General features: G+C 40.8%; 1 protein-coding gene across 21 annotated transcripts in view; it reads right to left on the bottom strand.

Annotated features, from left to right (window-relative positions):
• The window catches only part of SOX5 (SRY-box transcription factor 5), a 639,441-nt gene that overhangs the window by 151,703 nt on the left and 471,227 nt on the right, over positions 1-16,511 (bottom strand). For 19 of the 21 annotated variants that reach the window (XM_061353703.1, XM_061353706.1, XM_061353704.1 and 16 more), the window contains one exon: positions 8,389-8,475. The exons of the other annotated variants lie outside the window; for them this stretch is intronic. In XM_061353703.1, coding sequence (XP_061209687.1) covers positions 8,389-8,475 — 87 coding nt within the window. The remainder of the gene's footprint in view (positions 1-8,388; positions 8,476-16,511) is intronic. 21 annotated transcript variants of the gene reach the window in all.

Below are 16,511 nucleotides of genomic sequence, written 5' to 3'. Positions count from 1 at the left end.
ATTCTGCGAGAGGCAGAGACGTGGTGAGGCTCTGTTCAATCCCTCTGACAGGTCTCAATTAAACTGCTAGGAATGCTACCAATTGGGGTGCTCACGTGCACACTCACACACACCCAAAAAGGGAAATTTATCCCGAGTCAGTTTACTATCAAAGTAATTGCGTAAATAACTTTTGAACTGTCAGCATCTGTCTTTCAAAGAAAAAGCAAAGAAAACAATGTGCAAGTACAAAGCCTGAATGAGACAATAATATTGTTTTACGTCTGTATCATTAACTATGGTTACAAAAGAAGAAGAATCTACAAAGCTTCTAGGGGGAAAAAATGAAATGGAAATAAGAGTATTCTGAAGTTCTCTGTATTCAAATAACATCAAGATATATAATAACAACTAGAGCATGCAATATAGAGCATTTTTAATTTCAAAGCATTAGCTAGTTGATCTTCTCAAAGAATGTGAGCAGGCAGAAAGGCAGGGGTCTCTGTTACTTTTTTTAAGAGAAAAGAGAGGTGTGAAGTTTTTAGAAACTTGCCTAAAGCCATTCTTAACTTTACTCACTGTAAGCTGTTGTATTGCTGGCCTCGCTCAAATCACCACCAGTACTCCAGCAAGGCCAAGAATTTCCCCACTGACTTTAACAGGACACACGTTAAATACATAATTAAAAGTTTGCTTGACCTAGTTTGGTAACAGGTAGGGTTACCAAAGAGACCCTATGAAAAAAGTGATTATTGATGCCATCCACCTTACCAAGCAACAGAACTATGCCACAGTACAGTATCTGTGCAACTTTGGTGTAACAGTGTGATGAGGTCACAGCTACAACCTATACATCAGCTAAAAACTGAGCCATCTCCAAGCATTTCGTGCAGAGGAGCTTTTTTTTCAGTGTTATTTGTAAACTAGGGACTTAACAGTTTTGATACAAAACTGAAAAAGAGCTGAGAAGGAGTCTTTTCAAACTGAACAGCCTATTCGCTAAACTGACCTCAGCAGAACTAAACTGCTATCAGCATTAACATTACCCTATCCAAAGAATAAATCAAAATATCATCAGTTGAAAAAAACAACCCCAAGTATCTTTTCTTGAGGGTTTTATTCTAGTACCTTTTCTTGAGATCTTCATTCTCATCCCCTTATCAACTATTTTTCTTTCTCCACTCCCCACCCCAGTTTTAACTTTTCTCTGCCACATCACAAATCCAAACGCAACATTACTCTGCTCAGTAAGTAAATCAGGAAAGTAAAATAGACAGGTCACCTAGTCATCTACTTAAAAGAAAACTAATCTTTGTCATGCTCCCCCTAAAATATATATATATATTTATAACATGATATTTCTAAAGAGGAGTATTCTCCCCTTGCTGCACAGCCAGCTGTGCTGCTGACGTCGCCAGAAGTCATACATGTGAGGCAATTGGGAGCTGATGTTACATGCCTTCAGGAAACATAGTCTGATAAACAGATCTAACTGGCTGAGGTAAGTTCAGAATTTAAACTCTTATTTCCTCTGTCTTTGAAAAGAAATATCAAATGTTTATGACCAATCAATGAGTTTATACTTTAAATTATGCACTTGCTGCTATGTATTGGCGGGTGGATGTGGTATGGGCTTGTGCACGTGTGCAAACTCACTTGATGCTTCCCTAATCAATACTTCAGAAAGTGTTTTATAATGGACTGGCACATAGCTTTTCAGGCCAGTAAATCTTAAAGCTGTCAGGACATAAACATCTAAAACCTGGCATTTTTCATTACGTATTTAAGCCAACTTTACTACACAATGACTGCCATCACTTACAACTACCTACCTTACTAAATTAAATTACTTCATCTGATTGCTATGAGAAGTCAGCATAATAAAAGACTTTCTGACTGCTTTTTACTCAGCAAGCCAGAGCCACCAGAAAAAGAAACGAGTAAAGAAAAAGCCCAGAATTCAAACTGATTTGCCTGTACGTACAGGTTTATGTAATCTCTGACAAAGATCCTTTTTAGAACAGCAAGTGAGAAGGAAATTCTTTATTTCAGCATATGGACAGTCTTAATCTTTTAGATTTCAGTGGAAGACTTTGCAGAATGAATAAAAACAAATGATGAACAATTACCATCTTTTGCCATTACTACCCTCAAGAACTCATATTCTGTGGGGACAACAACTTAGCCGTCTGCCTATAACAGACCAGCACACTACTATTTCGCAACCCTGGAAAGAAGTTGTCACTGAGCGTTCTTTATTTGCTGTCAGTAGACTGCAAATAAAGCTTGGTATTCAACCTGGTTAGTAACTTATTGTCAAGGTTACAAAAGGAATAGACAATATTTTTATTGAGACTAGTTCTCCGAGGTTATTCATTGTTTTACTGTCTAGACAACAAGCTAGAACTGGGCTAGAGAAACAAAATTGCTCCTGGAATTTCATGCAGCAGCAGGAAAAACAGTAAAAATAATGTACGTGTAAGTATATTTGGTTTGTTTTGACAAACCGGTATTTGTAGCTCAGCAACATTTATCTCTATCAGCACATCTTTCAAGTAATTTTAGTACAAAGAGTAAATGCTTTAGGTCCCTTTTGTAATCCAACCCTCTGGTCAATTTTAAAATATAGTCGTTTCACCTCCTATGTTCAAACAAAATAAAGCCACTGGTATTTGCTACTTTGATTAGTTCAATTTTATTCCATTTTTCCTATTAATAATCACTTCTTAAAAATAAAAGTTGTTAATAATGAACCCGATTTTTTCTAATTAAGTACCTTTGTGTAAAAATATTATAAGATAAATCCAAAACAGCACAAATTTCCTTCTTTGCCACAAATTCATATTGGTTTTGCATTTTTGATGCTTTAAAAAGGATTCCTCCAACCACCCTTCCATTACCTTCAACTAACCTCCCGTTCTAGGGTCAAATGGAAGCAGCTCCATCCAGCTAAAATCTCCATTTCAGGCTTTCATTTGGCCTGAAGGAAGTTCTGTGTTGATGTGGCTCAATTGGCACTGTCTACTTCTCTGCAGACTGAGAGTATCACATTGCATTATGATCAACCTCCACTATTTATTTGGCAGCTGCCAAATTTCCTCTCAGAACTTAGGTTTCCCCATGTGCCACTGGGCAGGCTCCCCTCCCCACACTTTTGAAATATTAACAAAGGACTAAAGCTCACTGTCAGCAAATTGCTACTATTAAACACCCCCAAAAATAAACAGAGAAGATGATACTAAGTAGATTGAAATAAATACTGAATTTATCACAGTCAAAAGCTGACAACCACACGTATCTTACCTCCTTCACTTATGACTCTCACCCTCCTTCTCTCCGAACTCCAAATACAATACTACCCACAAAAAATAATGCAAAACATCCACATCTGACACAAGTTTGCAAACATTTTTCAACCATTAATTTGCAAATACAAAATTCACACAGCTCGTAAGAAAGTGTGCAGCTTTCACACATCTCCTGGGGATCAGTGCTGTATTAGTCAAAGGTTTAAACCCAGTGTATTCCCCATGAATAATCTCTCTCCCTTTCCCCCTCCTTCCTCCTGTCCACATCTAAATGCAGAAACCCCAGCTTTCTTCTCTTCAGTTTACAGATTATGTGATCCAAAGTGTCACTCATTGGATTACTGCACATAACCTGAGCACTACCCGAAGCTTACTTGTCTTCAACTTGTCCAGCATTACTTAAATGGAATTATCCGTCACAATCCATATACCGAATCTGCATAGCCCACTTATCTCAAGATTCTGCGTGTCACCTACCAGATTATCCGTTTTAATCCATACATTGAATCTACACAACATATGTCTTTAATTCATGGGCTCTGATGAGCTATAGTATCGCTGAATGGATTATTTCTCTTTATCCATTATTGGCAGTTGTAAGACTGTTCACTGCCTACTCTCTCATGCCCCATCTTCTGAGCATAGAAGCAAACTCAGTTCTCAGCAAACACGGCTTTATCGCACATCAAACACAGCTTGATATAATACCTGCAGTGATACTACACATAACTTGGAACCCAGTTTCTTCCACACAACAAAAGTGTGTGTTACCATGCATTAAAGATTAGAATTGGGAAGATAATCTTGCTTTCAATTACATTCATAAATCAGTGGTTACTCCAGAACAGTCTTTGGAGTCACCTAGATTTAAGTGGATACAACACAGAGCTGATTTTACCCTAATGAGGATCCCTTTCACAGTAAGTGCAGAAAACTCTTCACCTCAGTTGTTTAGGAACTAACCTGCACAACAGGAAAGGATTTTCAAACAACAACAGCAAAAAAAATCAGGTTCAGGCTTGCCCGGTCTTTCCTGACAAACTCAGGCACAATCACTATTAACAATGCTTTTACTTAACAGAAAACCACCTCAGACAGATTGGAAACAAAAGTCAGTTTAGCCTTTTGTTTCACACACCTATTCAAAATCAGCTAAGTGGAGAACATATAAAATATGTGTTATTGTTTCTTGACAACTCCTGATAAGCAAGAGATGGACAAGATTAGTAGAAAGGCTTTGTGTATACAGGGGAGGTTTTAAAAAGCATTCTCATAATGGTTAAAGCTGCCCCATTCACATCGGTGCTAGCCAGACTGTGCACCTCATAGTGCACCTGGAGGGCCAGAACCATTCCGTGAAGTCTGCTCAGAGGAGGCCCAACACCAGTGTAAGAGAAGTTTCGTGTTAATTTTTCAAGTATAGGGATGGACACAGTCACTGAAGAGTATGGAAACAGGCTTCTTACACCTTTGCCTATCCATAGCCTGCCCTACACACTGCATCTGCTACAGTCGGTAACATTGCTTTGGAGGAAAGCAACCACTTTCCCCCTGTGATGCACACCTATCAGGCAGCTATGCTGAAAGCAGAAAGGGGGTGTAATTTTCCTTCCTCTAGATGATCAGTTTGAGACCTGAAGTTCTCTCTGCTCCACTGAATCCCATAAACTGCATTATCCATGAATAATCCAGAGGCCTTTTGAGCCCTGTTCTTGAATATGACGGATATAAGTAAGTTTGAACAGGCTTTAACCAATTCAATACACAGTTTTACAGCTTTATTTTAAAATTTTTCTATTTGAAGGCATGTTTTGGGGGGTTTAGTATAGACTGACTTGTTTTGAACTGAGTACAAATTCCATTGATTTAAAACCAAAATTTCTTAAGAAATCTCCAGTGCCAAACTTGTTTTATTTATTTAGCCCCAGGCTACCTCTCTAAATAAAACAGAGGCATTTGACCTAAACTTTCTACAGATATGAAAGGATTTAGAATTTGTTCGATTTTAAATATAAGAGTATTCCTTTACAGTACCTTTCAGTCAAGCCCTGGAATGAAATATAGATCCTTGTAACTGTGATTCTGAAGCATGCACCTAGGCATCTGCAGATACTCAGTAATGGTTCTCCCACTTTACAGTCATGCAGATGAAGAATGGGAGGCTTAAAGTAGCTGCCCAAAGTTAACAAAGCCACTAAAAAGGAACAACTGAATACAAACCATGGGAGTCTGGTTACTTCCAGCCATTCACCAACTCACCAATCTTTAATAAAATATTACTGCTCTCTAATTTAAAAGAAACAATACTAATAGAAAATAAGGTCTTCCACTCCATCTCCCTTTCTTTTAATCTCTCCCCTAGAATAAAATTGGGCACTAACAATATGTAACCTAGTGCAGAGACTTTAGCACATGATGTACTAAAACTCCCCCAGATCTAATGAAATTTTTGAACAGTTAAATGGAAAAAACGATTCAGTGCATAAGACAGTTGGGCAGCACAGCTTCTAGCGCTGTCCACATTCCAGGGGGTATTAATAAGACACTACTTGTGTGGGGTTTCCAAATACCACTAACAGAGAAATGGGAGAGGAAGGGGTAAATGCAGCTGCCAGGCCAAATACAGAGGCAAGTTAATTAAAAAATCACAACTGGAAAACTTAGTAAATCCACGTTCCTATAGAAGGACAAAAAACATTTTCTAGCATAATATATGTGTGTTTGTACACACGTTTGCGAGTATAAAGCAGCTCAACTTGCACACCTTTCATGTTGCCTCACTAAATACAGCTGCAATACAGCTGAGCCATTGTTTGTTGGCCACTCATGGCTGGCGGTGCCATGAAAACCGCATTCCTGGGCACTAAATAATCAGCCTGCCTGACCCCCCAAGAACCTGTAAGTCAAATTCATTTACCCCCAGAGGGCAAGGCTCTATTGTATCCTCCCTCTTTTCTAGCCACCTAGGAACAATGGACAATAATTGCAACTGTCACGGCAGTCAGTAGGAAAAATAAACCAGTGCCTGTTTTCACAGCTTACTGCCAAACCTGATCCAAACACCTAATAACCATGCCCCCGACCACAGAACCACAGTTGCACTAAAAAGCCTCAGATGTGAGGCTTTTCAACAGAGCTGCAGAACAATAACTCGACTTGTGTTCAAAATATGAAGCTAAAAAACAAAAAATTAAAGCAAAGAAAACTCTTCTTTGAGGTTGTACTGTTTCTCCCCATCCTCCCCCTGGGCAAGACTGAAAGGACTGTTGAATTTCTTTCGTGCTAGCTTATAGCTGCTGCTGCTGCTTTCAAGTTTAGCTTGTGAAAGGGAAAGAGAAAGAGGGAGAAAAAAAGATTGCCCTCCAACAGAACAAGATCATAGGGACTGGGAACAGACTGCCTCCTCAGTGCACAGCACTTCTCAGAGCAGCTTTACGGAGTCCAAAGACAGAGGAGAATCACTGGAGTCTTTCTACAGGCTCTGGCATATCAAGAGTTAAAGAGGCTCCAAACACGCAAGAACTGCTGAACTACAAACCCAAAAGTGGATACGAAAGCTGCCTGTATACTTTTGGCCTGAAACATCTTAAAGATTCATCAGTTCACGGTAGACAATGATAGTATTTTAAAACAATAAGCTTTTCAAAACCAGAACTCACAGATAAGCCCAGTGGCTACCGTACCACCTTGTGGCCTGTTGCTTTATGTACTTGGAGCAATTGTGCTCAGTGGGAAGGAAGAACCCAAGGTTTGGCCCTCTGTTATATAATAATAATAGTATTTCAGCCTATTAGGGGCCAAAGCACTATATTCTGTTATAAAGTTACTCTACATATGTAATGGATATATATTTTTGAATTACAGCCTCTTAGGGAGAAGCAAGAGGAAGCAAGTGACATACTTTCCTACTTGTGCAAGTCAGCGGACTAGTGCAAGCTAATGCTGGTGACTTATCAGTGATAAGTGGGAAGGCACATCTAATCAAAATAATACTATCTTTGCACATGTAGCAATACATTAACCTCTGAGAGCATGTCATGTATTCTTTACTGAATAATGACTACCTTTTGTACAGAAGGGCCTTAAACCTGTCAGGTACAATGTTTGGGAGCCTGACTAAATGAGGATCTAGCAATTAGGGGCAACATCAGTAAGCAAACAACCCAAAAATAATGGAGAGAAATGAAATCTAGTAAAAGAAGGGTTTAATTTTGATCTCATTCTACTTTCACATTTTCAGAACAACACTGGCTTCAATTTTGGTACTCCAGATGTACACTGATATAAATGGGAGAAGATTCAGAGTCACTGTTTCCTTTCATTCAGAGTGATAATGGCTGCCCTGAAAACTAAAACTTTTGACACACATGTATTTTCAGTCAGTTCCTCATCACAAGCACTGAGAAAGAATTACAAGGATATTAAACTGCATGAAAACAAACAACTACAGGTTCCCTAAAATGACCTCACATATATAAAATGGGGAAATATCTTGGCAAAGCAAAAGCTACTGCTGCTGGAGAGTGGTCAAATTTTGTCATTTTCCTTCTGGAGTACGGCTTTAAAAGAACATGCTTTAGTGCACAGATGTTGTACGCTGTGTTTTAAAATCTGCACTGACTAATTTTGGTACCTAGAGGTATCATTACACAAACTTCGGTCTTTTTTTTTTTTTCCTCTTATGTGCAAAGAAGTAAAAAAAAATTAAAAATTACATCACCAAAATCTGTCCAGAAATTAAAAAAAGGACTTATGATCAGCCTCAGATTTCAGAAGCTGAGCTCTGCTATACTCTGATACCACATAAGCCTGTGTTTGATATGTGAATTGACTTCTTTTTTTTTCCCCAATCCTGCAATAGGACATGTCTTCTTATAACACAGAACGATACATGCAACAAAAGCTTTACGTAAGTTCATTCACTTAGGGTAATATAACATTTCATTTATTTCTATTAGCACAGATGGAGAGCATACATTTCATTTAAGGCCCAAACGATGATGTTCCAAGGGGAGGGGAAGAGGAGCAAACAAAGTTCCATTAAAGCCAGTGATATCTGCATATTCATTCTCAAATTGCTTTAGCACGGAAACAGCATTACCTTTTATTTCTCCAAAGTTCCCTGATCCCATGGCAAGAAGCTTGTCTTTCCAGTCCTTTGATAGTAGCTTTTCAATACTGGGTGTTTCTGAGGGGGGCGGGGGGGGGGGGGGAAAGAAATGGAAGCAAATCAACATGAGTGTCTTCACAATAGAACTCATTAAAAGTCTATCTGCTAAAAATAAGGCCAACCCTATTCTGGGCCCCAGTTCGTAATGACTTCATCAACAAACTGATAAGAAGGGAGGGGAAAAAAAAAAAAGTGTTTTGTCACCTGCTGTTTCAAAACCATTAGCTTTTTCCTCTGATGGAACAAAGCCCCGGTAATTCTGTATGACAATGGGCACATATAAACCTGCAGTTCATTGTTTTTCAATTTGGTGAGCAAGTTGCTGCCTATAATGGATGCCTGTCAATGTCTGGGTGTTAGTCTGCAGTCAAAAAATAATTATGTTGATAAAATGCAGAGTAAAGAGAGAGGGAGAGAGAAAGAGAGAGAGAAGCAAAGAATTAGCTCCTAAATCTGCTACATGTAATTATATCCCTCTGAGCCTTTACAATCACATCCACTTTATAATGTGTGTTTAAACATCGTGTGGTGGTAAGCATACTGTGGAAAGATTTTCCGGTAACACGCACATTATAAATAATAATAAAAAGTTGGGTATGAAAAAAGCTTTAAAAGATTGCAAAATCCAGAGGGAGAAAAGGCACTGCTTAGAATGGAAACCCATTATTTGCTCATTTCAGATTCTATCGCTCCCTTTAAAAATAAAATAAAATAAAATAAAATAAATTTGTTCAGCATTTTCAGGCAAAATGCAGCGAGGGTGTGGATAGGTCTGATATTTATAACTCTTGTATTTTGACCCCTCTTTGTATGGAATTTTAATGCATAAGTAAATATAAATGCTAATAAAATTCAGAGAACATTAAACTCAATTCCAAACAATGTAATTGTATATTCTTGTCAGCATTTAGATGGGTACACAATTACAATAGCTTTCAATCCCACGATTAGCACTGCATTCAGTTCGAAAATGGAGTGTACTAAAAGATAAGTGTCCCAGTATGCGCCATCTAAATAACAATACCCACACTTATTATCTGGATCTAAGACATATACTACTATTCTCCACATCGGTGTTTATGTGTATTTGTATTTGTTCAGGCATTTGTTTACCCCCTACTAGGAGCATAAAGGGAGTACATGTTAACTTATCAAAGGGACCGTCTGGCCTAGAGACCATACAATTATTAGCAACTGGTTAATTTTCCCCACAGTAAAAACCATTACGAGCAACCTTCATTATCTTGTTTGACTAATTCCTCCTCCCTTTACTCTGAAGCCACACCTTGAAGCTCCGCCGAGGGTTTCCGGGGGGGGGGGGGGGGGGGATGGATGGAATATGTTTGAGAGGTTCGCCAGGTCCCGCCCGCACTCACGGTCTTTCTCTCGCTTTGCAAAGCATCTCTCACACCCGTAAGAGCCCAAACTCCCGTTAAACCAGCCTCACTCAGTGTTACAGTAACGCATAACTAACTACAGCGGCGGGGGCACGCTTTCCAGCACCCCCCCCCCGCTCATTTGCCGGTGTTGCAATAGCGGGTCCCATTGGCAGCAGGGGAGATTCCCCCCCTTCCCTAACATTGTTATATACGTTACAACCCTCCAGTTTCCTCCTGTACACGCGTGTGCTCCTGCTCTGCGAGCGGCAGGCTCTCGCAGGACTGGTTGCTCCTTCAGCACACCGCGCACCCGATCACCGGGGTTGACTGCCTGAGCTCAAGTTTTCTGATAGAACCTCTATACTGCCACTGAAGCCGAAGGAATAGGATGGGAGACCGGCGGTGCAATGAACATCCTCGTGCCGGGGCTGGCCATGCGGAGATGCTCCCGTGCTCTCGGCACTTGCACAACTCAAGTTTGTACGTCCCCTGCGAGCCTTTACGAAGGGAGCCGTTCTTCCAAACCTACGTGAAATAAATGCCGCCACTTGCCCCCCTTTTATTATTCTTTCCTTATATTGTCTTCCTTGCGCTTTTCTACAAAATTCTCGAGTAGCCTCTAAACAGGCCAGAGTAAATGCGGTATTTGCGGCTGAGGGCTGTCAGTCAGGAAAAGCTAACAAACCTTTGCAAAGCAGGAATGCGGCCATAGAAATCCACTGGGGTCTGACAATAGGTTCCAGAGCCTCCGGGCACCAAAAGCAGCCCGCCTTACTTTTAAGTCTATTGTCAAGCAAAGCCCGCGACAAAGCTTTTCCCCTGCAGCTAGACAAAATATTCGCCGTGGTGCGCTCGTAAAGGAACAGAAGTCTTCTGTCCAACTTGCCGCGTTAAAGCAACAGTAGCCGCTCGCCGGGGCTGCCAGGGCCCTGCTGCGCCGGGGCTGACTCCCTGCCTGCTTCCCTGCCTCCTTGCCTGCCCCCGCCCCGCCGCGCCGGACCGCGCCGAGCCACCGCTGCTGCCGCTCGGGGAGCGGCGCCGGGTCGGGGCTCGGGGTTACTTTAGCGAGGTGTAGAGGGGAAAAGGGGGTGACAGTAGCTTTGTCAGTGCCAATTCGCCGCCTTAGCGGCAGAGTCCCCAGCCGCGGGACTCGAGTTACAAATGAGAGTCCCTGCAACCTGAGTCCTCCGGTGATGGTGCCGGGAGAGCTTGCTGCGGCAAACAAGCGGAGAGTAATGAATGCGGCGGACGGCCGTGTATCAATGCCTTGAATTTCTGCGAGAACGGTAAAGATCTCAGTAGGAAATCATGATTAGAGATGTGAAAGGCCAAATGGCAAAATCCCAATAGTAACAATGCATCTGTTCATTAATGTGTGAATATGAGTAATATGAAAATTTAACACAATTATAAGCCCCTCAGCAATCCCGGTGGCAGAAAATAGATTGTAGTGATCTAATCAGTGCTTCCCCTGTTGAAATACTGTATGTTAACTATTTTAAATAATATTATATAGATTTTTCCCTTTAGAAAAACCCATGTAATCATATTTAATTGATGTCCTAACTTAGTTTCAAACCTCCCCTCAGTTGGACTGCAATTTTTACATAAAGCACTTCAACAGAATTTTGATACAGAATGAGCAAGTAATCGTCCTTCTGCTAATACTTAAAAAGAACTTTAATTCTGAAAGACAATAGCTTCCCCACCCCTATAGCTTTATACAGCTAAAGAGCTGTATTCAATTACAGTTTGTTTAATTCTATTACATACTGTGTTAGCATATTATACTTACATACTTACATAAAATACCCCACCTATCACATTGCGGTAACTGCTTGTGAAGTACACTATGCACACTATCGTGGAAACAGACATCTATTATGTCATTTATGTACACCATTAAAAAAAAAAAGATTTTAAATTTACACATCTTAAATAACTGTTTATAAGGTTAGAACTGCAGAGCTTTCATGAATTATACAGAAACACAGTCATCTTTTGTTCAGGTTTTCTTTTGGACTTCATTGGGAAGATAATGCTCCCAAATTAAGAAAATAAATAAACATTGTATCTTGTTTGCAAAATCGTTCTCCGGATTCATTAGGAAGTCAGTAAAACTTTTAATGCTTGCATATATAATGTGCAACTTGAAATTGGGAAAAGTGGCCTGCACACAGGAGCTGCTATTTCTGCTCCCTTCTCCGACAACTTACTCTCCCCCTCTTGGATTCACCAGAACAACATTCTTGCATCCAAACTCTGAGCTATACTGTGACAGATTCTGGATATGCATCAGGACAGCTATGTATTATGATAATCTGTAATTGTATGTCCAAAAAAGCTATACATGGGTGTGCTCTGCCATTCTGAGTATCACGGTTATTCAGAATGTCTCCTAATTCAGTCTTTGAGAGGAGCCCAAGATTAGCTCTGCTTCTTCTTCTGAGCCCCACTTGAGCTAAGAATAACCCCCATTACTTATTGGCAACACAGGTCGTAAGGCATGCAGTAAAACAATTCCAAGTCTATCCACAGCACAGTATGAATACATCTACAAAAGAGTTGTTCAGGGCTTGTTTGTGAACAGTAATTCATTAACGTTTGGGAAACATTTTTGTTCCAGAAACACTATGAAAAGTGTTAAGTGTTGTTACAGAAGAGGATTACGGGTAGGACACCAAAGAGAAAGACAATGAGATGGAAAGAGTAACAGGAATCATTAAGTAAATGCTGAAGAAGAAACTTACTGAATTAATATACAAATTAATCCACAAAAATTATTTCTGCCATATCTATTCAACATCTTTATCAGTGATTAGCTCTTTCCGAAGATATTTAGGATGCATTTTGTTTTCCTTGTATCACCCTTGCCTCTGTTGCTTGCATGTGCTGCTTTGCACTACTGCATATGGCAGCACCCACTGGTGAACAGCCCCCCAAGTGTGCCAGCAGCATGCTGGCTCCTTGGGGCCCACTGGCCCTGTCACTCTTCCTCTCTCCCCCCTCCTTTCCCTCCTTCCCTGCCTCCATGCCAAGCACCATGGAGGCTGACTCCCTCATCAACGACAATGAGGCCTGGAGACTGATGCCAGCAGCCAGTAATTCTCATGCAGGCCTTTAGCGCATGGAATTAAACCACTTTCTCGGTGGTGCCACAGTCCCATGTTAGCTGCTCTGATGTGCACATGTGCATCAATCTGTGCGTGGCTGGGCATGCATATACATACGCTGAATTGCTCTGACTACTGGAAAGCAAAGCATCTATGTAAATTAACATAAAATTGCTTTTGAATCTTAAGTTTTTGTATTCTAACAAGCATGCCACTGTCCCTCTACTTATGTATTTGATGTTTAAACACAGCTTCATTGACTTATTTCCTTCAAAGATGGAAAGTTTTCACACTGAGAAGGGAGCGGTTTGTTTCCAGGAAGTGACCACAGCTACAAAGCCGTGGCAAGAGGTACCATTTTTAGCACTGTCTGCTAGACTTCTATTTAATTTAGTCTACTTCCAGAAGTTGTGTTAATTTTTCAGGCATTGTAACTCCCCTTTGGGAGTGACCTAATCCTACTTTCAGTTCAGTGGCAGTCCAGATGCACATGTACCTGAACCTGCCTCGGCAGCCTTCCAAAAACCGCAGTCCCACAGCACAGCGTTCCCTGCAGGCCTAACCTCTCTGGTAGCTCTTTTCAATCCATGCTCCAGGGTCACAGTCCTAGAAATCCACTTATAAAAGCTTAGAATGGTCTTCACTGCCAAATCTCTTCCTATTACCTCTTTCTGCTCCTGCTGATTATTTACTGAAAGCAAACCCCAGTCTCATACAGCTGCCTGCTTCCAGAGAAAGGCATGTAACGCCATCATGCTGTAACAAGGTGCGGGATGGGGGTTCTCCACATGAGGCACTTCCATAAGAGACATATTTGAAAAGGAAAGGGAAAAGAGAAGCTCTGACATTACAAAGAAGAGAAAACCACGATAAAAGGGAAGGGGGCTGATATAAGTCAGCCACAAGTTAGAGGCACAATGAGTCCCAGAGCCTCCCACTTGCATGGTGTCTGGATGTCTGAGCATGGGTGCTCTCTCAAGGAGATGCCTGAAGTGATCCCTTCCCTGTAACTACTGTGAATAGCTTTGTCTTGGGATGAAAGACTCCTTAGAAGAAAGTAAAAGAAAGATGCTTGGCCTCAGCAAGGATGATGACATGAAGTGTAGCAGAGTGGAGAGAAGCCAGGAGTTGCTCAATACACAGCCAGACCACCAGACATTCCCTGCCAACACATGTCATTCCTAGAGGAAGGAGTATTTGGTCGGCAGAAACAATCATGAATAAACTTTAGCACTGGCTGATATACCTTCCACTTCTGGCAAGCACCTTCCCTTATATTATGAAAGAGCTGGCAAATACTGAGCTGGCATCCAATGTTCACCCTTCTGCCACGGTCATAAGTACGTTATACCTGTCGGCCACAACTCCACTCCCTGTTTCTACAACCCTCACCCATCAAAATGCCACCCCACTGGCACTCTATTCTGCCCTCATGTACCACAATAAACCCTTTCTGGTTTAAATCAGGAAACAAGATTAAGGGCAGATTTCCACTTTTCCTTTAAAAGAGCAGACAAACACATACATAAACACAAGAAATTTCTCTTTTTATGCACCCACTTTTTATTACAAAGGTCTTATCTATACAAAATCAAAAACAATTTTCCTAGCAAAGAAAATAAAGCAACTATTATGAAGAAATGGTTGGTATCAGCAGGTTACATAGACACACAGCATCTGCATACGCATATGGTTCTCCATCAACAGAATCATGCTTTTAGGGAACTACTTGCAGCTAGGCAAGACACTATGAATCATGAGCAGGCACAACACAGAATGTATTTAAATTTGGAAATCAAAGACCACACAACATACATTTTTCTCTTGCCTTCCAGGAAGTACTGCAATTTTTCACCAGTCTAAAAGCATTCTAAACTTTCAGAGAAGACACAAGAAAACACCTCTATAAAATGTAAATATTATTCAAATGTAGGACATAGTTGCTTGGGTGTGATATGCAGAGATGTGGTGCTAAGTGCAGACCTACAGGGGCTTCTCTGACTGGGCAGGAAGCAGAGTGCTGTTGGGTTTTTAGGTTTTGTTGGTTTTTTTTTTTTTTAATACTTGGTCTTCGGGCACAAACTCACAAAGCCAAATGAAATAGTCAAGTTTCAATGAGACGTTAGCATGCTGTGGTGCTCTGGCTAGCACATCATAGTATGACTCTTACTACACCGCTCCATCACAACCACTGTGCAGAAAACAGCTGGGCTACATATGTCCATGCATGGCTTCCAAACCTACTAAAAAGCTCCTTTCTCTGGCAGGGATAACCAGCCTTCCTGCTTTTTGAATCTCCAGTTCTACCCCAGCCACGTGTTAGCTCCCATGGCATTTTATTTCAGAGGACAAAACTTCTGTATCCACAGGTGACCATAGTTACCTGTGGTGCACAATGACATCAGGTTACTGTAGTATTCTTGTCACACATACTTGCATAGTTTTGTGTATGCTTAATAATACAACAGTTGTTTTCAAGTTTGCTGGCTCTCTTTTGCAATACCCATCGTGCTGCATTAATGAAGTATACACTGTATGAATGATAAGACATTTTTATTGTGATTTCTGGCACAAGCATACTGCTTCTTGTGCTAAAAAAAATAATTCACATAGCCAGAAAAGATTCCATAGCACAATAAATAAATTATCCAAGATTTTAAAATCAAAATCAGCAATCTGTGAATGCCACTGAAAACATTTTACTCTATCTACAAATATACAAGCAGTTATTTTTACAACTGCTTACCAATGCATATTGCCAGTCTTACGAGAAAGTTACCTAACAAGGGTGTTTATTAGGAAGAAAAAGTTAGAGTAGTCTTCAGATACACTACACTACCAGTTGTTGAACTAATTATCCCTTAGGACGTAAGCAAGGAGCCAGCAAACCACAGCACAAGGCAGGACCGCATGGCTAAGCAGGACAGGCAGAGGGCATGAAGACTTCTTAGGCTAGGTTTGTGGCCAAAACCAGCATCTCATTCAAGTACACCCTCAGGAACAGTCAGGCTATTGTCTGAAGTTTTTATAGTTTCCATCACCTGAATGCACTGGAACTGGCACTGTTAGCTGTGTACTTTTCAGTCTGTCTTGTTTCCACAAATGGTCACCTACTCCAGAAGCAGTCAGTCTCACATTCCAGATATGACATGTACAATGCAAAGAAATCAAGCCTGTCATGTAATAACTTTTGCCAGCCCTTCAGTTTCCCAGTAGCAGAGTCTATGTTCATTCTGGGTTTACACAGACAACAGTCAAGATTTTCTCTGCCTCCATTCCCTTTATTTCAGCTTCGGTACAGAATCTGCCTTCAGAACATGAAAAGTTCTGGTATTTCTGAAAGTCTGTCTGTCATACACTCTTCTGGACTGACAATGCCTACATCAATAAAATGTCCACAAAGCCCTTCTGAGGCCTGCATACCCAAACCACTTCTTTTACAAACACAGCGTTGAGTCAGGGAGCAAGACTGCATCCCTGCTTTCACCTCAGAAACAACCGGGAATTTGAGCTCAATTCCTGTTATTTCCAGCATGCTAACTTGTAGAGTACATACTCCATT

Source organism: Neopsephotus bourkii, unplaced genomic scaffold, assembly GCF_033783945.1.
Source record: "Neopsephotus bourkii isolate Nb327-2 ecotype Australia unplaced genomic scaffold, CSIRO-AGI_Nbou_v1 NB_690, whole genome shotgun sequence".
Taxonomy (NCBI): domain Eukaryota; kingdom Metazoa; phylum Chordata; class Aves; order Psittaciformes; family Psittacidae; genus Neopsephotus; species Neopsephotus bourkii.
Note: the sequence above shows the minus strand (reverse complement) of the source record. Positions and strands in the feature narration are given on the sequence as shown.